Source organism: Hermetia illucens, chromosome 7, assembly GCF_905115235.1.
Source record: "Hermetia illucens chromosome 7, iHerIll2.2.curated.20191125, whole genome shotgun sequence".
Lineage (NCBI taxonomy): Eukaryota > Metazoa > Arthropoda > Insecta > Diptera > Stratiomyidae > Hermetia > Hermetia illucens.
In genome coordinates, this window is record NC_051855.1 from 11,247,411 (window position 1) to 11,272,667 (window position 25,257).

At 47.1% G+C, this 25,257-nt stretch overlaps 2 protein-coding genes across 7 annotated transcripts in view; both read left to right on the plus strand.

Moving 5' to 3' along the window:
• The window catches only part of LOC119660786 (serine/threonine-protein kinase WNK1-like), a 103,455-nt gene that overhangs the window by 25,137 nt on the left and 53,061 nt on the right, over positions 1-25,257 (plus strand). For 5 of the 6 annotated variants that reach the window (XM_038069583.1, XM_038069582.1, XM_038069585.1 and 2 more), the window contains exon 3: positions 19,888-20,910. The exons of the other annotated variant lie outside the window; for it this stretch is intronic. In XM_038069583.1, the coding sequence (XP_037925511.1) occupies positions 20,228-20,910 (683 nt within the window). In that variant the 5' untranslated portion in view covers positions 19,888-20,227. The remainder of the gene's footprint in view (positions 1-19,887; positions 20,911-25,257) is intronic. 6 annotated transcript variants of the gene reach the window in all.
• On the plus strand, positions 18,996-20,171 carry LOC119660860 (G-box-binding factor-like). The gene is made up of 3 exons (XM_038069755.1): positions 18,996-19,300; positions 19,600-20,038; positions 20,142-20,171. Exons 1-3 carry the CDS (start codon positions 19,293-19,295, stop codon positions 20,169-20,171), a joined length of 477 nt encoding a protein of 158 aa, XP_037925683.1. The 5' UTR covers positions 18,996-19,292.

Below are 25,257 nucleotides of genomic sequence, written 5' to 3' on the forward strand. Positions count from 1 at the left end.
TTGTTCCCTTCATCAGTGCTAACGGCAACAAAGACTTGTTGTCTTGAAAATACCGATTTTTCGGGAACCACTTGTTCCCTTCATCAGTGCTAACAGCAACAAAGACTTGTTGTCTTGAAAATACCGATATTTCGGGAGCCACTTGTTCCCTTCATCAGTGCTAACAGCAACAAAGACTTGTTGTCTTGCAAATACCGACATTTCGGGAACCACTTATTCCCTTCATCAGTGCTAACAAGTCTTTGTTATTCTTTTTTTTTTGGGGGTAGGGTAGGTGAATGCATTTACGCACACTGTGTTGGACTCCTGATTCGGTACGTCGACGGACAACCAACTAAACACCTCCATCCATCGTCAGAGAGCTAGCCTGTAACCGTTTGTCACATTACTTCGGGCTAGTCTCCGAACCCTCCCGCCTTGCGGAGCCTTCACATCATCGAATTCCTTTCACCAACGCGAAGGGAGAGGAGGAAGGGAACTGTCAGTTCAAGGAACCCTCTGCCATCCGGCTCCTCCACCGGTCGAGTTCTATCTTCTTAGCAACGAGAAGGGCCCGAACGTTATGTTCTACCTGTCAGCAGTCCTCAGCATCTCTTCGACAATGTTGTCTGGAGAGAGATCCCTTGTGTTTAAATAGAGCTGCTGACGAACCCCATCCCACCTTCCACAAGAACAAAAAGTGTGGTGGGCGTCGTCCACAACTCCATTGCAAAACACACAATCCGGAGATCGCGCCTTTCCAATCTTGTGCAGATAAGACTGAAAACTTCCATGTCCACTTAAAAATTGGGTAAGGAAATAGTCAGTCTCATCATGCTTCCGATTCAGCCACGCACCTAAATTGCTGATGAGCCATGCAGTCCATCTGCCTCTAGTTTCATTTTGCCACGAGAGCTGCCACTCGTCTAGAGTGCGTTACCGTTCTTCACGACCACCTCCCTTGGCGCATCTCCCTTGCGCTTGTATATGGCCTGACGCTCCTTAGCAAAAAGAGCAACGGGGATCACTCCCACGATCATCATCACGGCTGGTTCAGAGACAGTGCGGTACGCAAAGCTTCCAGTCTCTGTACTTGCGCGAGGTGTTTACAATATACCTCCTTGTTAGGAGCGTCAGCCCATACCTCTGCGTCGTAGAGCAGGACAGACTGCGTTGAACTCATTAGGAGACGTCGCCTACCAAACGTAGGACCCCCAATGTTTGCCATTAGCCTACTTAACGTCGAAACTCCAGCCGTAGCCTTGTTCGCTGCTGCTTTGATTTGCTCAGAAAAGCTCATTTTTGAGTCAAGAGTCAACCCGAGGTACTTTACCGCTGATTTTGACTCGATTTTCGACTCGTCGAACAATATGGGACGCAGGGTCGGAATTCTCTTTTTAGTCAGGATGACTACTTCGGTTTTTTTCCAGTGCAAGGTTGGAACCATGAGTAGTCATCCATCCGCTTACCCGTCGCATCAATATGCCGAGTCTGCTTTGCGCCTGTTCGACAGTGCGTCCAGCAACAAGCGCTGCGACATCATCTGCATAGCCGACTAGGCGCGACTCTTCTGGCATGTCGAGTTTAAGTAGACTGTCATAGGTAGCGTTCCAGAGGTCCGGACCTAGGATGGATCCCTGTGCTACCCCTGACGTGACCTCCATCCGCCTTTGATTCTCTAGTGATTCATCGAGCAGGGAGCGGTTCCTCAGATAGTCCCTAAATATCCGTAAGAGATAGTTCGGCACTTTGAAAGTATTGTCTAGTGTGCTTAGAATGTCTTTCCATCTTACGGAATTAAAGGCGTTTCTGACGTCAAGCGTCGAGTTCGGCGGCTATGTGCCTCTGCTCGTCGAACGGCGTCCACGACTTGCATGATAGCATCAACTGTGGATCTCCTGCTCTAAAACCAAACTGTCGGGGAGATAAATCTCCGGCAGCGCGTATCGCCTCAGCGAGTCTACTTCTGATGAGCTTTTCGAGCACTTTCCCAGCAGTGTCAAGCATACATAGTGGGCGGTATGAAGACGGCAATTCGGGGTCGCCTTTCCCCTTATGGATCAGCGCAAGCCTCGCAACCTTCCAACGAGCAGGGAAAATGCCCTCTTTCAGGCAAGCGTTGAAAGTGCCGAGCAGTAGGTCTGGCCGGTGTTGGAATACCAGTTTGTATACCTCTGCTGGGATACCATCGGGTTACTGTTAGCAATGATGGAGGGAACAAGTGGTTCCCGAAATATCGGTATTTGCAAGACCAATAAATTAACCACCGCCACCACTTATTCCTTCATCATTCCTACTTTTAACATTTCAGTCCTAACGGAACGTTTTGACTAACTGTTAGGTCTACTTTATCTCTATGTTTAAGTTAGTTGGCTCAAAAATTTACAAGCTGTAATTTACGTTCAAAACTTCTATACGGAAGAACTTACTGCTGGAGTGTCACCGCCTCTTTGTGCGACCGCCTTTCGCCAACTTCTCGGACACTTGTCCACTGTCCAAAGATGGCTTACGAAGGTAGATTGATCTCCACTCCTCTCCTCTCTTCTTCCTTTTCATCCATGTTATTACCCCTGCCAGAGTTACGCGGAATAACCCACCGCCTCCGGCACAACCATGGAGCATGTAACTGCTCCATCAATCTCCTCTTTTAGCTTCTGCTTAGGGTAGGTATCAGTGGCCGCTCCGAGGAGCCCAATTAACGCTTTGGTGCGCCGTTTTGATGCCACAAACTCCTAAGACCGTGACTGCTGTTATGGGAGCAGGGAGGCAGAGTCCAGCCGGCTCGGATCTTCAGAGTCAACCCTTAGCATTCACGAAAGAAAGCAGCGCTCCCACCCTGCAGCTGTAAATCTCTCTGAGGTCCCCAAAGAATGGTTAACCTAGTGCCCGCAGCCTGACTCTAGCCAGGGCTGGGCAATCGCAGAGAAAGTGCATGAGGGTTTCCCTTCCTTCTCCGCAGCTTCGGCAATGCGAGTTGTAGGGTATGCTGAGCCTAGCGGCATGGTCCCCTATAGGCCAGTGCCCCGTACAGATCGCCGTAATCTTGAATGTATTTGAACGCGTCTGGCACAGGAGCTCTCGTGATAAGCGGCCCAAATTCTCCTTGACTTGGCACAGCTTGCAAGCCTTCGCCAACTCAGGACGGCGTCTGCAAGGTAGTGCGAGTAGACTCAGCTTTCGACAGCCGCCAGCGGAACACCGACTGTCTTCACCGAAGGACTGCCAAGAGCAGAGCCTTGGATCTTCGGCAACCAGATGCGAGCGACTGCTCTCCTGGGAATCTCGTTGTAAGGGATGATCTTGAGCTTTACGCCCTCCCAGGCGTCGCTGATCTTAGCGACTTACGAACCGAGAAAGTCCTTAGAGAACTGGTCCATGCAAGCTATTACGTGGAACCCACGGACCACCTGAGAGGAATCAAAGTGGGGGATGAGTCCCGGGTGTTTGCCTCCGGTGTCCAGGAGATGCTCATAGACCATGCTCGGCAACCTGCCCTCAATACTGGTCCACATCTCCAGCGCTAGTTTGCAGAATTGCCATCTGCCAGCGCCACACGTAAGTGGCTCCTGGCCACGTCGCTGAAGGACCTCGTAGTTCGTGGCCCGTCGGCTGAGGGTTGCTGGGCAATTTCCTTCGGATGTTGCTTCGCGTCTGTGCTCTTGCCCACTCTGCTTCGCTTTTTATCTTGCTCGACCTCGGCTTGAGATCGATTGCGTTTCAGAGCGATGGGCTTCGCCTTCTGCTCGTCAGTCAGGCGTTTGCTATTGTATTTATCAAGAATCGCCTGGTATTTAGCGAGGTCTTTTTCATCTTGCTCGTCGACAGTGCCTGCTTCCTTATTCTTAGTAATCTTGCTGAGAATATGCATGGCCTTCTGGTACTGGCTCTTGAGCAGGACACCAGTGGATCATCGCTTTTTAGCCGGTTTTTGGCGACCGACATTCTTGTCGGTTTTCGCTTTCAAGGGATCCCCCGACGCTGAGGGTTTCGGGTTAGAAGTACTATATCTGGTGCTCGCTACACCCAGCTTGACGGCAGTGGATTCCAAGCTGGTACCCAATAATCCGTCTGCCGCCTCGCTCCGGGAGGTCACTGCGGTTGGTTTCAGCACAACGGTGCTACGGCTGGCACCGAGTGTACTGCTCTCGACGGCTACTCTCTCCTGGCGCGCCTGGCATCACCCTCTCTTCTTCCATCGTCGTTTTTTGTTTTCATTTTTTGAGAATTGAGTCCATGTCTTGGTCCCACGAGTTGTCCGGGAAGAATGTCTACCCTGGCTGGCCCGGCCATCAGGGTAAGGGTCTTATTTGAAACTGAAGGTGCCCAAGGTATTCAGAGTTCGCATACGAAAGATCAAGCTCCCCATTGGCCACGCAGCCTTCGGCGTATGCTGTTCCATCTTGGCTTGGAGTCCTATTAGTACCTTCGGTCCATCCCCCCGCCAGATTTACTTGCCCCTAACACAACAGCAGACAAGCAGATCCTCGTCAGTTGGATGAGCCTACTCCCAGCCCGGCCCTACACATTCTTGGCCCGCCCGAAGACGGTTTCCAGCGCCTACTACGAGGAGGTGATGTGAGGACTTACCGAATCATGCAAATTTAACCTGCTTTAGCCTGTGCTTCAGAATCTGGTAGTTTGATCCCGCTCGGCGGAGACTTAAATCGTGGTTACTTTGTTCCAATTAGTGGTGATGCTCCTGCAAACTATCGCATCTTTTCGACCTTGGATTTAACCAAGGCATATCACCAAATCCCTGTAGCTCCAGAAGACATTCGAAAGATGGCAATATACACACTCTTTGGACCCTTCGAGTTCACCCGGATGAACTTCGGGTTGTGCAACGCGGTGCAAACCTTTCAAAGGTTCATTCGCTCGGTCTTGCGAAACCTCGACTTCTGTTTCGTGTATTTGGATGATGTTTTGGTCGCTTCTTCCACTGAGTCTGAGGACTTAGCCCACCACGAGTGCATTTTCCTACGTCTCCTTGAGGCCGGTTTAGTCCTAAACGTTGAGAAATCCAATTTTCTTCAAACACAGGTGAGATTCCTCGGCCATTCGATTTCCCCTGACGGAATACAGCCCGACCCAGACAAGGTGCAAGCAATTACAAGTTTCACGCGTCCGAAAACATGCTAAACTTCTATCGTCGTTTCCTGCCCAAGGCCGCCCAACACCAGTCCGTTTTGAACGCGTACTTGTTTGGCCCCAAAATAAAAGGCACACGAGAGATTGTGTGGTCTGAAGAGGTTGTCCGCGCGTTTGATAAATCCCGACAACAACTGGTTGACGCTACACTCTTGGCATTTCCTCTACATCTCCGCCTCACTCGACTTCTTGGCTATTGCCAAGGCGCAGGAGGATGACACAGTGCTTCAGAGTCTCAAATCCAACCCCAAATACTAATCCCGGGAGTTGCCCATCTTCAGCTCGAACCTCTCTCTCTGCTGCGAAGACTCGGAAAAGGGACCCTGGCCATACATTTCAGCCACCTCTTGCCACGCGGTTCACGACTTATCGTATCCAGGCATCAGGACAGCAAATCGGCTAATCACCGAAAAATACTTCTGGTCCTCCATGAATAAGGACGTAAACTCCTGGGCCAGAGAGTGCTTCGCATGCCAGAAGTTTTTAGTTCCGTTTGTTGGACTGGTCAAGACTCTTTTTTTTCCTTTTTGGTGCCTGTTGATTCCCCAAAGTTTCCCCCTCTTTGTCTCGCACTCGCTTACTTGATCGAAGATTGATGACCTTGTGCTTTGGTGTCACTTGGGTCGCCTGTGACACTGTTGGGGCTGGGATGTCCGGCTTTTCCTTAGGCTTTCTTACTTCTTCCTGGGACCTATTTTAAAGGACTCTAATGGCTCTCACCATGTTCTTAATGGCTTAGTGCACGTTGTGCTTGTCCTTGATGAATTCGGACAGCTCAACTACTTTAGTCCCAAGCTGCATAAAAGGTAGTTCTTCTGGGTCAGGGTTCTGTTCTCCGTGAGTCTTGGCCAGATTACTCCTTTTAATGACTCCTTCGCCTTTTTCAATTACTGAGCTCCCATGGACTCCCATAGCCATGTTGGTCCACGCACCAGAGATGAGCAAACACTAGCCCATGCACAGTCAGAAAAGGAAAGTGCATGAACACATATTTGCACATCAATAGGTATGCCCCAGTCCACCAGCTGGGGTCATGCCTGATGGGAGATCTGGGCACTCCTCACAGTCTGTCCGTCTGTCTGTCCGTCACACGCATTTTTTTCGGGGACGGTTATAGCAATTGACACCAAATTTGGTAGAAAGGTGGGAACTGTGAACGCTCACGCATACAGTGGAGTTACATCCTTTTACGTTGAATTTAAGGGGGGGGGGGGTCCCCATACATGTACAATTTTTTTTCATCAAATATAGTCATGTGGGATATCAAATTAAAGGTCTCAGTTAGTACTTTCCGATGCCGGTCTTAGTTTTGACAATTGCAGGAAAGGTGGGGAGTGCGGGGGGTTGAAAGTGATCATTTATTTAAGGGGGACATTTCATATGCAACAACCTAATACCACCCTTCCCGAGCGAATGAAAGATTAATTATTATTGAACTGACTAAATTCAAACTAAAAAAAAATTATATAAATTTGGATGAATGGCAATATAATTAATTAAAATAAGTAATTATTTTTAAAATAAGCCTTAATTTAGTTGCATTTAATTAATTCATGCTGTCTTATAGAATGTCTTGGAGATTAGTGATTTTATTATACAAATAAACCATTTTAAACATTTTGAGAATGTTGTCTCTATTTTGTTTAAATTGTTGTTGCTTTTGTTTGAAAAGTAAAAGATAATTCTTTACATTATCAATCTATGTTAGTTGTTTACATATTTCTTGTGTCGTCGGCGAACATACGGAATTTTATTTTTTTATTTTATTTTAAATTATTTTAATTTATTTTATTAATTTTCCAAAATTTTTGCGATGTCGGCTACAATCTCTTGGCATATTATTCATAATTAATTTATATGCTATTAGCAATTGCGCTCCTTTTTAGTATTTTATATAAAATATAAAATCCATAATATAATCAAAATTAATTAGATTTTAATTTGGATATTTTTATTTCTTCCAAAAGATTTAAAAATTATAAAAATTCCTTGAATTGATTTATTTTCTGTTTGGCTTGTGTATGCTAATACACTCACTCATTCATATGCACAGACACGGAAACAGACAATAATCATTTTTTTTTATTTATAATTTTCGCTAATTTTACTATTTTTTTTATTAATTAAAAAAATATCAAATTTTATCGTAGAACAGAAACCCATTAGAAGCGTATATATTTATTCTAACAAGACCATATTCAGTAGATGATTTTCGTCTGTCTTATGTCGCATTAGCACACAACTCATGAAATATTCTACTAAAAACATTCCATTTAAGACAAAATAACACAGAACACACCCAAAACAAATCACTGATATATCTGTTAGTTGGATAGTTGCTCCACATCGAATGAAATGAAGAATTGGATCTAGTGAGCTATAACTAAATACGTGTGAAAGGTTTTTTGTTGAGTCCCGGATTTTTCCATTAACAATTTCCATAACAATTCAATTCAAAGGGTAGGTGAATGTATTTACGCACACACTGTAGGACTCCCGCAAAAGTACATCGTCGGACCACCAACTAAACACTTCCCCATCGTCAGAGAGCTAGCCTGCAACCGTTTGTCATATTACTTCGAGTTAGTCCCCAAACTCTCCCGCTTGCGGAGCCTTCAAATCAGGGAATTCCTTTCACCAACTGGAGGGGATAGGAGAAACAGAACTGTCAGTTCAAGGAATCCCCTCCCATCCGGCTTCTCCACTGGTAGAGCTCTATCTTCTTTGCAACGAGAAGGACCCGAATGTAATGGGCAACACGGCTCCACCTGTCAGCACTCCTCAGCATCTCCTCGATAATGTTGTCTGGAGAGAGAGAGAGAGAGATATCCCTGTATTTAAATAGAGCTACTCACGAATCCCATCCCGCCTCTCACAAGTTGCATATTACTCTCTGAGGAAGCTTAGGTGAATGCATTAACATTAAACATCTCTCCGTCGTCAGAGAGATAGCCTGGAATCGTTTGTCACACTACTTCGGGCTTTTTTTTTGTTATGGATGGAGGTGGAAATCTTAGAAAGACGCTACTGCGCCAGGTTGCAGCAATGTGTGGGATTCACACCCACTAAAACCACCCCCACTCTTCCGCCGCTCCCCGCGGGACCACCATGAAGTATTACTTCGCGGGGGAGGCTCTGGTTCGCCATACCAGCTCGTCCATGTCACGTCTCCGTCGCGCCGCCTTCCGAGCTTGATCCAACTCCAGGAGTTTTATCTGCACCACGGCTACTGCCTCATTTACCGCCATCCAGTTTTCCTCCGACTTCAACATCTCTTCCACCAGGTTGGAGGGCTCGATGTCCGCCCCTAAGATGCTGTTCAACCTACTTTTCTGCTGCAGAAATCTGGGACAATGGAACATAACGTGCTCCGGGTCCTCGAGTGTAGCACCGCATTCAGGACAGTTGGGAGACTCGTCCAACTCGAAGCGATGCAAGTACTTCCTATAGCCACCGTGTCCCGTAAGGAACTGTGTCAGGTGGTAATTCAATTCTCCGTGCTTTCGGTTGACCCATTTCTCGATACACGGGATCAATGTATGGGTCCACCTGCCCTTGTCGGAGTTATCCCATCGTTGTTGCCACTTGCCACACAACTCTCTCCTGATGGCTTTTCGGAAATCCGCATTCACCTCGGCTGGATTTGCCTTCCGTTTTTCGTAGAGCCAGTGTGCCTCGCTCGCTAGAAGATCTATAGGGATCATTCCTGCGATAACACACACTGCCTCCGTCGACGCCGTCCTAAATGCGCTGCACACCCTTAGCGCAATTGGCCGGTATGCCGAACATATCTTCCTCCGGTTGACAGCGTGGTTCAACGCTGCCGCCCAGACAGGGGCCGCGTATAGCAGGATCGACCTCACCACTCCCGCGATGAGTAGCCTGCGACTATACTTCGGCCCTCCCACGTTAGGCATCATCCTTGCAAGGGATGAGCTGGCATTTGCTGCCTTCTCTCGCGCATAATCCAAGTGTCCCTTGAAACTCAGCTTGGCATCGATCATCACCCCCAGGTATTTGACAACCGATTTTGAGACGACCTCACGATTACCAACCTGGATGGTAACCGTGTTGTTCTTCCTACGGTTGGTTATAAGGACCGCCTCCGTCTTCTCGTCCGCCAGGTCCAGCTTGACCATTCGTAACCATGACTTGATGGTATGAATGGCTTCATTTGCATAAAGCTCCACGTCCTCGGGATGCTTTGCAATTGCAAGTACCGCTAGGTCGTCCGCAAAACCAATCAGCGTTGCCTCCTCCGGCACGCGAAGGTCAAGCACTCCGTCGTACATTATGTTCCATAGCAGCGGTCCCAATACAGAACCTTGAGGCACACCTGCTGTCACCATGTACTCCTTCGGCCCGTCGTCCGTCTCGTACCAGAGGAGTCTGTCCGAAAAGTAACTCTCGATGAGCCGAGCCAAGTAGCTAGGAACACCCAGTTTGGCCAAAGCGCCCTTAATCCAGCCCCAGTTGGCTGAGTTAAAAGCATTTTTGACGTCCAGCGTCACCAGAACACAGCATTTGCCCATGGCCATTGCATTTCGAGCCAATTCCACGACCTTTGCTACTGCATCGACCGTAGAACGGGCTCGCCGAAACCCATATTGCCGCTCCGAAAGGCCACCCGCAAGCTCGATGAACGGGAGCAGCCTGTTGTATATCACCCTCTCCAACATCTTTCCCATGGTGTCTAAGAGACAAATAGGGCGATATGAAGAGGGCACGCCGGGTGGTTTTCGGGGCTTCGGTAGCAACACCAGTTTCTGCCTCTTCCACTGGGCGGGAAACACTCCTTCCGCCATGTATGATTCGAATGTGCTTGCGAACCACCTTGGTCTGGCCTTGATCGCCACCTTCAGAGCCCTGTTCGGAATTCCGTCCAATCCCGGGGCCTTGCTGTCCCTAATACGTCTGCAGATTTCCCAAAGTTCCTCTTCGGTAACATCAGGGATCGAGAAGACGTCCTGCTGAGCTGTCAGTTGGGGTTCTCTTTTGTCCTGCTCCTGCTGCGGGAAAAGAGTTGTAATTATTTGCAACAAGAGCCGTGGGCATGTCACCTGAGGTGATTTTCGCCCGCGGATATTCTTCATTACAACTTGGTAGGCTGTACCCCACGGTTTCGTATTAGCCTCCATGCAGAGCTTCTGGTAGCATTCCCGCTTGCTTCTCCGAATGGCCTTCTTAAGGTTGCTACTTCGGGCTAGTCCCCGAACTCTCCCACATTGCGAAGCCTTCAAATCAGGGAGTTCCTTCCACCAACGGTGGGAGAGAGGGGGAAGGGAACTGTCAGTTCAAGGAACCCCCTCCCATCCGGCTCCTCCACCGGTCGAGCTCAGGGCCCGAACGTAATGGGCAACACGGCTCCACCTGTTAGCACTCCTCAGCAACTCTTCGACAATGTTGTCTTTTTTTTCATCGTTGGAGGGGGGAAAGGTTCAAAACCTACTGCTGGCTCCTGCCATGCAGTTGCGTGAGACTCTTGCTCGCTAAAACCACCTCTTCCACTCTCCCCACGGGACTGCTATAAGCATTGCATCGCGAGGCTGGGTCAGTTCTTAACTGCGGCGCATTATTGTTCGGTCCCTTTCTTGCTTTCTTCGTAGTTCTTCATGCCTTAGCTGTTGATCAATCATGTTCAGCTCAATTACCACTTGATTTCAAGCCTCCGTGGATTCCAACATAAACACCACTATATTTCTAGGTGTTAAGCGCCTGTCTGCGATGGCTTCCAGCCTAGATTTTGTCGTAGAGGCGCCGACCTTCATCCGCCAAAATGTCTATGGGGATTGTCCCTGCTGCTTCTCCTGAAGTTGTTCGATAAGCACTGCTTACCTGGAGTGCACTTAGTCGATACGCCATTCCTAGTTTTCCGCAGTTTGATTTGTTTTCCAGAACGGTTGCCCAAACTGGAGCTGCGTAGAGTAGCACGGAACTAACTACCCTTGAAATAAGACGACGTCGATTTTGTCTTGGTTCACCAATGTTCGGTAGTATCATCGAGATCATTAAGAAGGCGTAGCCTCAGCACTCCATTGTACATAATTAACCACAGTAAGGGACCTAAGACAGACCCCTGTGGTATGCCGCACGTCATTGGAAATAATTTCTGTCCATCGTCCGAGTCATTTGAGGCATTTGTCACCTTGTATTGTAGCTCGAGCTAGGCCAGTCACCATGTTGATTGCATCGACGGTTGATCTTCCCTTACGAAACCTAGGCCTCCTTCCTTTTCCGCAACAGCGAGCAGCCTGTTGTATAATATTCGTCCAAATAGTTTACCAATGGTATTGACCAAACATATCGGTCGATATGAGGAGGGGTTACCCAATGATTTACCTGGCTTCGGAATAAGTATCAACTTTTGCAGCTACCATTGCTCGGGGAATTCTCCTTCTCTAAGGCATGTCGTAAAAACTTTGGCAAACATACCTGGTGCTGTCCTGGCTGTCACTTTCAGGGTGATATTCGGGTTCCATCTGGTCCTGGGGTCTTATTTTCAGCGAATTTCCTTGCTGCATCAAAAATTTCCTCTTCTACCACTACAGGTTATGCCTACATCGCGGGCAGAGCTCCTCGGAATTCAGGTTGATTTCTTCTGCGCTGGGAGCGTCTCCTAGTTCTGAGGCAATTTTCCCGACATTCCTCAATTTCTGAATTCCACCAGAAATTGGGATTTCGTCTTCGGAAAGCGCTACGCCGTGGCCTTTCCTTTTGCTGACTAGCGTAAGCCTCGCCACCTTTAAACGAGAAGGGAAAATGCCCTCTGTCAGGCGTTCGATGGGCCGAGCAATAGGTCTGGCCAGTGCTGGAATACCAGTTTGTATACCTCTGCTGGAATTCCATCGGGTCCTGGCGCCTTCTTGGTTTTCGTAGAGAGGACTAACTGTTCCAACTCTTTTATAGAGAAAAGAGGACAGTCCTCGGCGCTCTCCGCGCCGTCGTCATCATTCCCTACGGGGTGCGCAGGAAATAGTGTCTGTACAATGGGGTCCTTCTGCTCGGCTTTAAGGGAACAGGGCTGCAAAGCTTCGACTCTTCAGGTTACCAGTTTGTAATCGAGTGCCCACGGCTCCCCATTGACTTCGTCGACCAGATCCTGTCAGCAGCAAGCTTTGTTCCTGTTTATTGTGCTATGGAGTTTCCTTTTGGCTGATTTGTACTACGTCATTACGGTACCTGCCTCCTCCCGGCCGCTTAGACGCTGTGTTAAGCGGCGGAGCCAGTGCCTTCCGGAACTCTGCAATTTACACCATCCGCCAATACATGGAAGGTTTGCCACGTCTCGATGTTCTTCTGGGCATGCAGGCTCCGCAAGCCGTCGTTATCAGGTTCATAACTGAATTTACGACAATGTCAGCTGCAGTGCCACCACCCCTAGGAGTACCCTCCAGCGCGGCTCCACCTGTTCCAAGAGTTTCGACAAAACTTCCGGTGTTCACCGTTCCATGCACAGAAAGAGCGCACACCGAGAGTTTGTATCTACCACTTCGAAGGCAATGTATTGATGGTAGTTTGCCGAGAAGAAGAACTCACCAACGCGAAGGTTACGTCTGGAATGCTTCCCTCACAGCCTGGGCACCGGAACGTTGGGGTTCTGTTCTCGCCGCCATTTCGAGAATTCGTTTCCCTCTGAGATCTGTGTGAGGCATGCCCTATTCAAGTGCCCTGTCATTGAAGTCCTTCTGACCAACATCCGCTCATCTGTGCCCAAGATAACGTCCTACGAAGCATTAAGCCTGCCTCGAAAGTCCAGCATCGACTCATTCGGCGTAAGATAGACACTGAAAAACGTTATCCCTGAACACCGAATCCAGACAAAGCCGTCCCCTCGGCCTTGGGTAAGAACCCTAAGGCACCCTGCCTTCCCGGAATCAGATGGCAAGGGTACCTGATATGTCAGGGCGCATTGAAACGCCCCGGTGGACCTCGGCGAAAAACCGGGATGTCTGAAGTTCCTTATTAAGGCAGGCCTAGACCGGATACTGGTTGTTGCGCTGTTGATTATGATGATAGTTCACTCGATACCTTTCCATCATCATCATCATCAACGGCATAACAACCGGTATCTGGTCTAGGCCTGCCTTACTAAGGAACTGCTGACATTCCGGTTCTGCGCCATGGTTGACCAAATCGATGTCCTTAAAAGCTGTCTATCGTCCTGGCCTACACCATCGCTACATCTCTCCTTCTCAAGTGAGCGGTGCTTCCTTCTCAACCACGTCAATTTCCCAGAATTTACGCAGTTCCTCCCCAAAATCCACTTCGGAAATACAACACTGGATATGTTTATGCATGCCACCTTCCCAGATAGAATCCAACTTAATTTTGTCCGTTGCGCAATTGGCACCCCCGATGGCCAATGCAACACTGCTTCTAATACAGTTGCCCCAACACGTCAGCCCAAGAACCATGTTAATCTTCCCCGAAACTACAGTTTTAGAGAGAGTTTTGCCTTCTGCACCGGCTTTGGTCTATGTTCTGGGCTCCACTTGGAGAACCTCCCACACCAGAACTGTTTCATGACACAACTTTACTGTTTTACCCTGCTCTTGACCTTTGGTCGCCTGCACCTTATTTTCTGGTTTAGAAGCTTCCGCACCTCAAGGAATTCTAAAAGCTCCTTAAACGTTTGAAGCTCTTCCAGACAATTCTTAAATCTACCGCTGATCACGAAGAGGTCGATCTGATTGCTCGTGTGGCGTCGGTCAGTTGAAGCCCAACTGACTTTATGGCAGGCTCTGTGCCCAAAGAATGTGCCACAAATGACGAGACCATGGAAGTTGCAGAAATCCACGAACCTTCCACCATTATCGAAGCGGTCGCAAAGACCGTGTTTTTCATCACATATCTGAGTAAGGTGTTGTCAGATCCTACCTTGGCATTCAGATCACCTATCACGGTCAAAATGCCACCTTTATGAAGCCTCCCCTGAACTCTGTTTAATTGCTCGTAGAAAGCATCTACTCTACCGAAAGTCTTCGTTGGTGCGTAGCATTGTACAATTGTGATGCTCCTTAACCTGGACTGGAATCTTGCAGTTAGAAGTCTGTCAGAAACCGGCTCGCAGGTCAAGAGACCGCAACTTTCGGTAGCTGTCAGAAGCTACCACTGATGGTCGAAGCCTGACAGATCTGCAGTCCACCAAGTTCTCATCGTTCTTTAGCAGAAATAGCTAAGGTATCCAAAGGACCCTCCCACATTCCTGACGCTGGCTAGCGTAGAGGTAGAAAAGTGGGTAACGTGTTACTTCAGTGGAACTGGATTTAGGGCCTGTTCGGCTGACCTGCATGATCAAGTTTCGTCACTTGTTCAGTTTGTGAAATAGGTCTGCCTTCGTAGTTGACGATCTTGCATCAACGTGCATCTTACAATTGCTTGATTGGTGTAGAAGAATTCTTATCTCTATTGCTTTCAAATGTATCTTCTTTGGATAATCACAAACATCAACGTCCGTGGGTGCGATTCGAACCGGGGGCCCGAGGTCGAGATCACAAAACTGCTGTCCCAAGTGTCTAGACTAGGGCACTGTGCCCTTGCTATATAGTTACTCGATTTTCGGTTAGTCCCACTTATCTATTCGTTTCGGAACGATTTCCCCGAATTATCCAATCCAATTTATTACTGAAGAGTTGGCAGATTTGCAATATTCTACATAAATTTCTGCATCATGGACTACACAAGTATGATTATGTGGACTAAATTGCTGGAATATCATTGCTTGGATGCTCGCCATATGCTGGTATGGTTTTTTGGTCTCTTTTCTTATGAAAAAATATGGTGTGATATGTAAACATCATTCTTCGCTTTGAGATTACCAAACAGAGAACATCATAGATAAACAAATAACAATAATAATTGGTTTTCTTTAAAGAGTATTTATTCAGACGCAGGTAGAGTTAACGATTTGAAATTAAACTGAGCAAACTCAAGACTCAATCTACAGTGGATCGTTAGTGTTTCATTGTTATATTCAGAGTGGTCTTAAGATACTTTTTCCGCTCAGTATAATATCCTGTTGCAATTATAGGTCTCATCTACTATCTCTTTTACGCGTGAGTATAGTATTTTTGTTTCTACACGGATATGCAAAAAGGATTAGAAGAGCCAGAGCGGGCACAGTGTCCGTAGATAACCCCAGCTTCCCTAGGTGATAGTTTAGCCGACAGTGACCAGTGAGAATTCCTACTATGAGTACTCCTTTGTGCGCTTGGCTTCATATCTCCCAATAACGACCCTGGACTGCTCTATTCCTGGTAGGTCCGCCCAGTATAGTTTCCTCGACTGTTCCTCTTCATTTTTTAATCTCATAGTCATGAACCCAACGTAGCCTGAGTATCCCGACCTTACTGGACGAGCCGAGTGTATTCAGTCTCTCAAGGCATACCAGTTTAGAGTTCACCTGGCTGGACCTAAGTGCCTTGATCACTGGTTCATCATCATCATCAACGGCACAACAACCGGTATCCGGTCTAGACCTTAATAAGGGACTTCAGACATCCCGGTTTTGCGCCGAGGTCAACCAATTCGATATCGACTCTAAGATGATTCCTAGACCTCTCTGGATTAGTGCTGGGAAAATTCTATCTACTCCGGGTGATTTCAGTGGTTCAAAAGTTCCCACTGCCCACCTTCCCCTAGCTTCTGAGCATACGTCTTTTGTTAGTTTCCAGTTCCCCATTCATCCCCTTTTATTCGTTGTTGGGGTGGCAGGCAGAATTTTCTCGCCTGCCACCGTGGGGTAGGACCCTGCGAAATGAGGTCTGAGAAGCAGGTGTACCCTGTCCTCCTCATTCTCGGTAAATGTCCCATCTTTCTTCTTTAAACAGACAGAGGATATTGCCCCCTCTTTGGCTACAACCTTGTACAGCCTGGCTGCTTCTGTGATCTGTTTGATCTCTTCACAGAATTCCCTGAAGCTGTTCCGTTTTGCCCCCCCTTTGTTCGCAATGGTTGAGGTTGAGCCCTACGATTTATTTCCCTTCTGTATGCCGCTCACCTGCCCCCATCTGAAGCGTACCGTACTCCCTTTTTCCCTTTGCACAACATACATCGTGGATCGCGAGTGCAGTCTTTAGAACGATGGCCCCCATCACCAAACTTCCTGGACCATCTTGACCTATCGTGTTCACTAGTACATGCTGCTGTGAAGGGACCGTAATCGAGGTATTCGAAACATCCCTTGAGAGATAATTGCTCCCTAAGTCGGCGCACGACCCAACAAATTTTTACCTTGTTCGCGGTAATCAGTTTAATCCCGAATTCAACCGGCAAGCTAATGATAGCGGTTTGTGTACCTCCATCATGTTTTCTCATGATGTGACCTCGTCTAGGTTTTAGCACTTGATTACTATCTGTTGCTCTCCAACTTTACTTCAGCGTGCTCACCTACCTCCTTCTCCATCTGGCCGGGAAAACTATCCACCGTCTTCTCGCTGGATTTCCTTAGCTCCAGCATCAGATCCCTCTTCTATGTACGCAGGATACGACTCACACTGCCACCCAGGCCTGTCAATTCCGGATCGGCTTTGTCTTTCCGAAGGATATCGGCGTAAAACATATCTCCTTTCTTAGAAACAATGATTATTTCCGGACAAATTTTCCTTTTCTCCTTGTGCCGCTCTTTTCCGCCCACCTTTGTCTATTGTTCGGGCTTACGAGTTGTAGACCCTTCCCCTTTGTCAAAGTCGGAGCTATAGTCGAAGAACTACCCTAAACTTTCTCCGGCTTATCTTTCTTTGTGAGGAGTTCTTTTTCTTCTTGGCCGCTTGTTGGTCACCACTTATTCCGTCCCTATTCCGTTTGCCCGCGTTGTTACTTACCTTATGGATGTGCGTGACTTTGTCACATGACGCTGGGGCGCTTTTCTCGTTCACCGCCCTATTATAGGAATACTTAATGCCACGTATCAGAGCCCTGATATTTTAAGGATATTCCGCAACGAATTTATGCGTTCCGGTACTTGCGGTCCGTCGGTATTGGGTTTCCGAAGCCCTACACCGTAAGTAAACTCCCTTTCTTGTCCTTCATAAGTGGTGAGATTTCTGGATGTCCTTCCCATAGACAAATTTTTATCTACGGATTGGCGTTTGCTCGCCATCTAAATGGCCTGCGCACAATCATGTCCATGCACGCGCATCTTCAGAGCCAGCCTGTAGAAATCACAAAGGAAAGCAGCTCTCCCAACTTGCAGCTAGATATTTCTCTGAGGTCCTCAAAGAATGGTTTATCTAGTGCCCGGAGCCTGACTGTAGTTAGAGCTGCGCAATTGCAGACAAAGTGTATGACCCCCCCCCCCCCCCCCTTCTCTGCAACTTCGGCAATGTGAATTGTAAGGTATGCCGAGCCTGGCAGCATGGTCCCCTGCAGACCGCCGTAATCTTGAATTCATTCGCATGTGTGTAGCACAGCAGCTCTCGTGATCGGGCTATGTTATAAGTGGGCCAAATCCTCTTTGCCTTGACAAAGCTGGTAGGCCTTCGTCATCTGAGGTCCGCGGCTGCTAAGTAGTACGAGTAGACTCTTGAGACTGGACCCGCAGAAGGGCTGCCAAGACCAGAGCCACGCCTGGCCAATCCGTCAACACGCTCATTTCCCTCTATGTTCCTATGCTCGGGAACCCAGGGGGGGGGGGTGGCTTTGAGCGTGCCGCCCAGACTGTTCAGGGTGTTTCTGCGTTGACCTACCAGTCTGGAGAATGTCGCCGCTGAGTACAAAGTCTTGATGGCGCTTGGCTGTCCGTCTATGTTGGCTATGTTACGCTTGGGGCTCAGATCATGCTCCAACCATCGACAGATTTCCAGTATCGCCAGTACTTCCACTTGGAATACACTGGTGAAACCTGGGAGACCATCCGACTCGGATACACTGTGTGTATTCGAGAAAGCCCCTGCACCGACTCCACAGACCATCTTTGATCTATTACTGAAGAATACTGTGTCATCACCTTGCAGCGCACCGCTGGTTTTCTACTCTGCCCTTGTTGCACTTTCTCGTGAAGTTCAGCTTACGTGTGGCATATTCCGTGGGGAATGCCCAGATATCCCGAGGTACTTCGTCTAGGATGTTACGTAGTCTGACGGCACTGCACGCTACAACGTATTTGATGTGGAGGTCTACGGAGAGGAGATGCAGGAGTACATTGAGAGCATTTGCCGGGCAGGGCCCTGGTAGCTCTTGCACACGCCGTTCTTTGGATCCTATTAAGCTTCGTTCTATTGTAGTCTTTGCTCAAAGCCTGCCACCATACAATAGAGCCGTGCGTTAGGGGTGGACGCACTACAGCGGTGAACATCCAGAGAACCATCCTCGGCCGGAGACCCCATTTTTTTCCAAACGGTCTCTTGCAGGCATAGAAGGCTTTACAGGCCTCTTGTTCAATATGGAAGTGGAGGCGTCTGAATTAGGTTCGACCTCTTAAATTACCATCTAGGACTGTTTTGACCACCCGTGTGAATATAGTGCACACTGAGGTATGCCCATTTGACAGTTTATTGGTGAATAGGGATTAGGAATTTTTATTTTTTTTGCTGATTTGCTTTCTGTCATTTCGTGCTCTCTGTTTTAGTATCACCAACTTAGGTCGATTGTGTCTCTTTTGCTTCTTGAATTTTTCATGATTTTCATAAGAAATTACTGCTTTTGTCAAAAGCCTTTCACCAATGTGCTGCTTATCCCCTGATTAATATATGAATAATCAATGTATGAAATTCTTGTCAAGTTTCAGGTTATATCTGCTTATTTATGTCGCATTTTACCTTTTATTCTATATGTTACCAGGTGATTGCTTTTGCTATTTCAATCCACTTTCAATAGTTCAAAAAAAGCCAGCTGCGTTTAGATGATGCCAATTAATATGTAAATACTTTGTCTCATACTTCCTTCTTGTTTCCCATGTCTGTTTCCATCAACTGTCGACTGGATCGTCGTTGAAATTCTTTTAAATTTCCTCATAAAAATCTTGACTTGAGATAGTCAGAGCATTCAAATGGAAATTGTTCCACCGTCATTTCTTCTGGACAGTTGTAGTGATGTTTATGTTCAACAACCACAGCAGCAACAACACCAACAACAGATACACAATCAAGATCATGAACAAGACCAACAACATTCATTTTCATATGATCAAATGAAATATAATTGCAGTGGTAGCAGTGGTGGTGGTGATGATGATGTTAGCATTGGTGAAAAAACCCTTAAGAATCAAGAATTCAACAACGAGCAAGCTCAACACAAGACACAATTACAACATAAACATGAACGCTATCATAAATCACATAAAAAACACCCAAAACAAGCTTACAACCATTTCAGTACTAATTTAATATCAAAATCACATTTTTGTGGTGTAAAAGACCATTCACCAACAATATTACCATCACAACATCAATTATCATCATCATCATCAATGCCATCATCAATATCGCTTGATACAATAACATCTCAAAATCATCAAAAACTTTCAAATCATAGTAATGTTGAGAGAAATTTTCAACAACGCCAACATCAACAACAATTACAACAACAAGATCATGTTCAACAACATCAAGAAAATGTTATGCAATCGCAAATGCAACAATTGCACCAAAATGTAGAGCAAAAATCGCTTAAATTTCACGATTTGCAAGATCAAAAACAACAACAAGAACAGTTTCAACAACAAAAGCAACAACAACAACAACAATCGCTTAATAACAACACATCAATTAGAAAATGCAATGCAAATAATTCAAATGGCGATAATCTGAATGAATTTTCAAGAAATCACCAACAACGACTACAAGTTCTTCAACAACAACCCCGTGTTCACCAATCTCATCAACATCACGATAATAAATCGCTACAACATTCCGATATTGGTAGCATTGTGGTGGAAAGTGAACCACCGGCTGTTTCTACGATTTTCCCCAAGGTAACAGCGATTGCATGTCAATCAACCGGACGAACTCCACCAGTATCAGCTTCACCTCAATCTTTGATATCAACAATATCAACAACAATAACCATAACAACAGGAACAACCACAATATCAACTTCATCAATAAGTAAATCAACAACACTTGATGGTATCTATTTAAGTCCAAACGATGGTGATGCATCCATGCCATTTCGATTGAATCCTGATAAGATAACAAGCCAAACACCAATCACCAATATTCGAAGTACTAAAGGTACTGATGAAGTTGTTGATGAAGTGACCGCATCGCATGACGGTATTGCACAAGTTCAAACAATCATTGAAGTAATGGGAAGTGGTCGTACACCAATGTCTGATGAGAAACCAATACACAATCGTCAATTTCGACGTAAATTTGGTACAACTGGCTTTTCATCGATGGGTGGTAGTTACATCAACAGAGGAAAATCTGATAGTTCAACAACAAATTCACCATCATCAACAATTACATCACGTTCTGGTGGATTACATTTGCGTAATTTCATTACACCAACCGGTCGTCGACCGCATCTTGTTAGTCGCTGTACTGAATTTTTAGCTGCTAATACACCATCAATTTCTCAACAATACGCTTCATCAATTCATCATCAACGACATGCATCATCAACGACTACTGCATCAACGTTTCTAGCTGGACGTAATATGAGTAATACAATTGGTAGCTTCTTTTCAATAACGAATACAACAACTGGAACAAGTGCTGCAATCGTTACAACAACGACATTTGCTTCAACGACACCAGCAACATCAGTAGCAACATCATCAACAACAATTATGTCAAACAAGCGCCAAATAATTCATCATCAAAGTCATCAGCAATGTAACAGGTGTGAAAATTGTGTGATGAATTAACGCATAAATAAGTTTATGTTATTTTTGACTCTCGGTTTTATCTTCTAATTAAATTATTGGTGTATCCTGGTCTCCCCCATTTTACGCTGACTACGCCTTTCCTTTTTTTTTTTATTTTTTCTGGCCTTCCTCCTTTTTCTGTGTATTATTTTTCATATTTTTCACATGAATAAAACCATTTTATTGACTTCTCGTTTCCCCACTTCCAGAAGTTTCAGCTTTGCATCTGGTATTAAGTGTTCTCCCAGATGTATCGACCTACTTTGCACAAGTGCCGGACACTGTCCCAGGACGTGCATAGAGGTTTCGTCCTCCTCCTCACAGAACCTGCAGGCAGTGTTCGTAGATATCCCTAGCTTCCCGAGGTGATAGTTCAGCCGACAATGACCAGTGAGAATTCCCACTATGATTCGGAGGTTCTTTTTGGTGAGGTTTAAGCAATCCTTTGTGCGCATGGGTTCGTATCCCCCAATAAGCACCCTAGACTGCTTCATCCCTGGTAGGCCCGCCCAATATAGCTCCCTCAACCGTTTCTCTTCGTTTCTTAGATTCACAGAAGGGTTCTGCCCCGTGTAAAGGCATCCCTGCTCCCTTCTTGGCTAGTTCATCCGCTGCCTCATTGCCTTCCAACCCAGCATGGCCTGGAACCCAAAGTATCCAGACCTTGTTGGACGAGCTCTCTCTCTCAGTTTCTCAAGGCATTCCCATACCAGTTTAGAGTTCACCTGGTTGGACCTAAGTGCCTTGATCGCTGCTTGGCTATCGGTGAGAATAGCTATGTTCTGCCCCCTGTAGTTCCCTTGCAGATTAAAGGAGGCACATTTGTCTATGGCGTAAATTTCCGCCTGGAATATGCTAGTGTACCTACCCATTGGCTTGGACCAATGACACCGGCATCCGCTCCCTCTGCTGTGAGGGATCCGTCAGTGTACCAAGTAATCAGTTGCTGGTTTAAGCCGTATGTCGCAGCCACGCTCTCCCAGTTTGCCTTGTTACTCCAACGTGTTTCAAACTTCTTATCGAAGTGAAACCTCGTTGTCATGTTGTCCCTCGGTATCAGTAATTCGGGATACCGCCTAGAAAGGATATCAATCTTCCTTCGATTTAGGCAGCTCCCCGCCTCACTCATACTACCGGCCATCCTGAATATTGATCTCCTTGCCTGCATCTGTATGTGCAGATGGAGAGGGGTTAATCCCAGAAGGACCTCCAGGGATGGCGTTGGGCATGTCCTCATTGCCCAAGTGATACACACGCAAGCCAGCCTTTGGAGCTTATGTAATTCCCTGGCTTGTGTGCTGAGTTGGGTTCTTTCTGCCCAGATTACCGCTCCATAGGTAATCATTGGCCTTACCATTGCAGTATATATCCAAAGTAGTATCTTCGGGCTGCAACCCCATTTTTTTCCTGCTATGGATCTGCAAGTCATCAGAGCCCTTGTGGCTTTTCGACAAGTGTTTCCGACATGTGTCTTCCAGAGTAATTTTTGGTCTAGCGTGATTCCCAAATATTTGACCTCTGTTTGTTGTTTCACCTCGATATCATGTAATGTTATGGCTTTCAGGTGATCCAGCTTACGCCTCCTAGTGAATGGTACTATGGTGGTTTTGGTTGGGTTGATCCGCAGTCCCACCTTCCTGCACCAGGCGCTAGTAACCCTTAATCCAGTTTGGATTCTATCACATAGGGTGTCTTCATATTTGCCCCTACAGATAAGAACAATGTCGTCCGCGTAGCCCTGGACTTGTATTCCGGAATAAAGTCCACTTTTGCCCGTCTCCATGCCCTTGGTATGTAACCCAGTGCTATGCTCCCCCTTACCACCCTCAGAAGAGACTTTAAGATAATTCCTAGGCCTCTCTGGATAAGTGCTGGGAAAATGCCATCTACTCCGGGAGATTTCATTGGTTGAAAAGTTCCCACTGCCCATCTTAGCCTAGCTTCTGAGCATACCTCTTTTGCTAGTTTCCAGCTCTCTTTCCTTCCCCTTTTATTCGTTGTTGGGGTGTCAGGCAGATTATTGTCGCCTGCCGCCGAGGGGTAGGACCCCGGGAAATGAGTTCTGAGAAGCAGGTGTACCCTGTCCTCCTCATTCTCGGTGAATGTCTCATCTTCCTTTTTCAAGCAGACAGAGGATATTCCCCCGTCTTTGGTTACAGCCTTGTACAGCCTGGTTGCTTCTGTGATCTGTTCAATCCCTTCACAGAATTCCCTAAAGCTGTTCCGTTTCGCTTCCCTGATCGCGTTGCTATACGCAGTCAGTGCATTTCTATATCTCCGCCAGTCCCCGGTTTGTTTTGCCCGGTTAAAGAGTTTTCGTACCTCCGTTCTCATTCTGGCTAAGTTCCTGTTCCACCATGGTACATCCGTTGATGACTTGACTGTCTTGGCCGGACAGCTGGCCTCATATGCGTCAATGACGATTGTGTTAAGGTCTTCCACCACCGTTTCTAATTCCAATTCGCTCCTGATGTCACCGCCCCCTTGAAGGTAGGCAATGTTGTTGCTCAGGTGCGTTGTGTAGGATTCCCAATCCGTTCTCTTGGGATTCCTTATTATTCTTTTCATTTCGGAGTTACCCTCAATGTCGAATCTGATTATCCTGTGATCAGACATTGAGGGTTCATCCGACACCCTCCAATTGCTGACCATCCCGTTCATTAGGGTATTTCCTAGAGTTATATCTAGTACCTCTTGTCTGGTGCTGGTCACAAATGTTGGAGTGTTCCCTACGTTGTATATTTCTAACTTATTACTAAGAATAAATTCGAGAAGGTACTCACCTCTACGATTAGTGTCGCTGCTTCCCCACACTTCATGGTGGACGTTGGCATCGCAGCCGAGAAGAAGTGGTAACGCCCTCTCCTCGCAATACTCCGTCAGCTTTGCGACTTGTTCCGGTGGAGCCCGGCTCTCGTCTCCTGGGAAGTATCCCGATGTTACAACTACCTCTCGAGTGCTCCTCCCGGCTTCCAATGAGACTTGGATAGCCACAAGGTCCCCGATTAAGAACCCTGAAAGACATATGTATTTTAAATTACGTTTGAGAATTATGCAAGCTCTTGGTTTTTCACAAGAGGAGTTCCAAATTACCTGCATGTCTCCTACTTGCAGACCGCGAATCTGCCCCCGGTACACCCAGGGCTCCTGAGCCAGCACTATTCCAATGTTCTCCTTGGAATTTGTCCTTGCAATCACTGCAGATGCAGCTCTCGCATGGTGGAGGTTTATCTGGGCTATCCTAGTGCTGGCCATTGGCTCCGTTATTGTTTGGAGCTCTTCTCCACTGTCGGAGTGTCACCCTCCTCCTCCGACATGGCGCTTTCTTGCGCGTCGCTGTCCACTCCGAGCCCTAGGAGTCCTAGGTCTAGGTTGTCCAGCTTCTGTTCTTCACTGGGCAACAGGTCTATTTCCCTGGTTGATCCAGTTCTTTCCGCCTCTATGGCTTCCGCGACTTCTTCAGGGACCTCGGTAAGTTTTCCACCCGATGCCTCCTCCGAGGTCTCTTTCCTTGGCTTCTCCTTGTGCACATGCACGGGTATGTTGCCAAATCGGTAGTTGATATGGCAACTCCGAAGTTTAATTGTCTCTAGGGATCGGTCATCTACCCCGATCGTGAGGAGTTTACCCTTTCCCTCCACCTTGCTTCTGAAGACTCTCCATAGTCGAGTATGGAGATCTTCATTCTGAGCAATGAGACTCCTCATAAGGTCTTCTGTTTCTATTGCCGCGGCCTTTGGCAGAAAAACTGTCACCATGTGGGCTCCTGGTATATCATCTCCAGCACATGTTGACAGTTCCACCCCTTCCCAGCCTGGCAATCTAGGAATTATGGTTCTAACCCATTCTGCGGTGCCTTCCGTCGCGCAGTCCACCAGTATAAGGCCTGGTCGAAAGCGTATCCCGGTAAACACCAGTTTCGACGTCCAACCCTTCATCATCTGCTTGACGACAAGTTCCTCGATGATTTCCTGTTCCTCCCGAGTGAGTATTTGCTCGGGAAACCTTTTCGGCAGTATGGCCAGTCAAATGCCCTTGACCGCACTAGCATAGCTAATGCCGGGCTTCCTGGGTCCTGCCTTCACTCCTGACCTGCCCGGGTTTTCTCCTCCCGTGGGTTCAGGTCTGGGTTTTTTGGGAGCATTCCCTTCATGCGGGCTGATCTCTGCTGCTCCCCGCCAAAGGTTACTCAACAAAAACCAGTGGTTGATGAGATCCTGTCAAAATTTGTCACTTTGTTGCTTCGTCCAATGCTTTCCGATCGAAGTATCAGGGCGAATTCAAATTTCTTGAAATAACATAGAGCCCTGTGAGTTCCATGT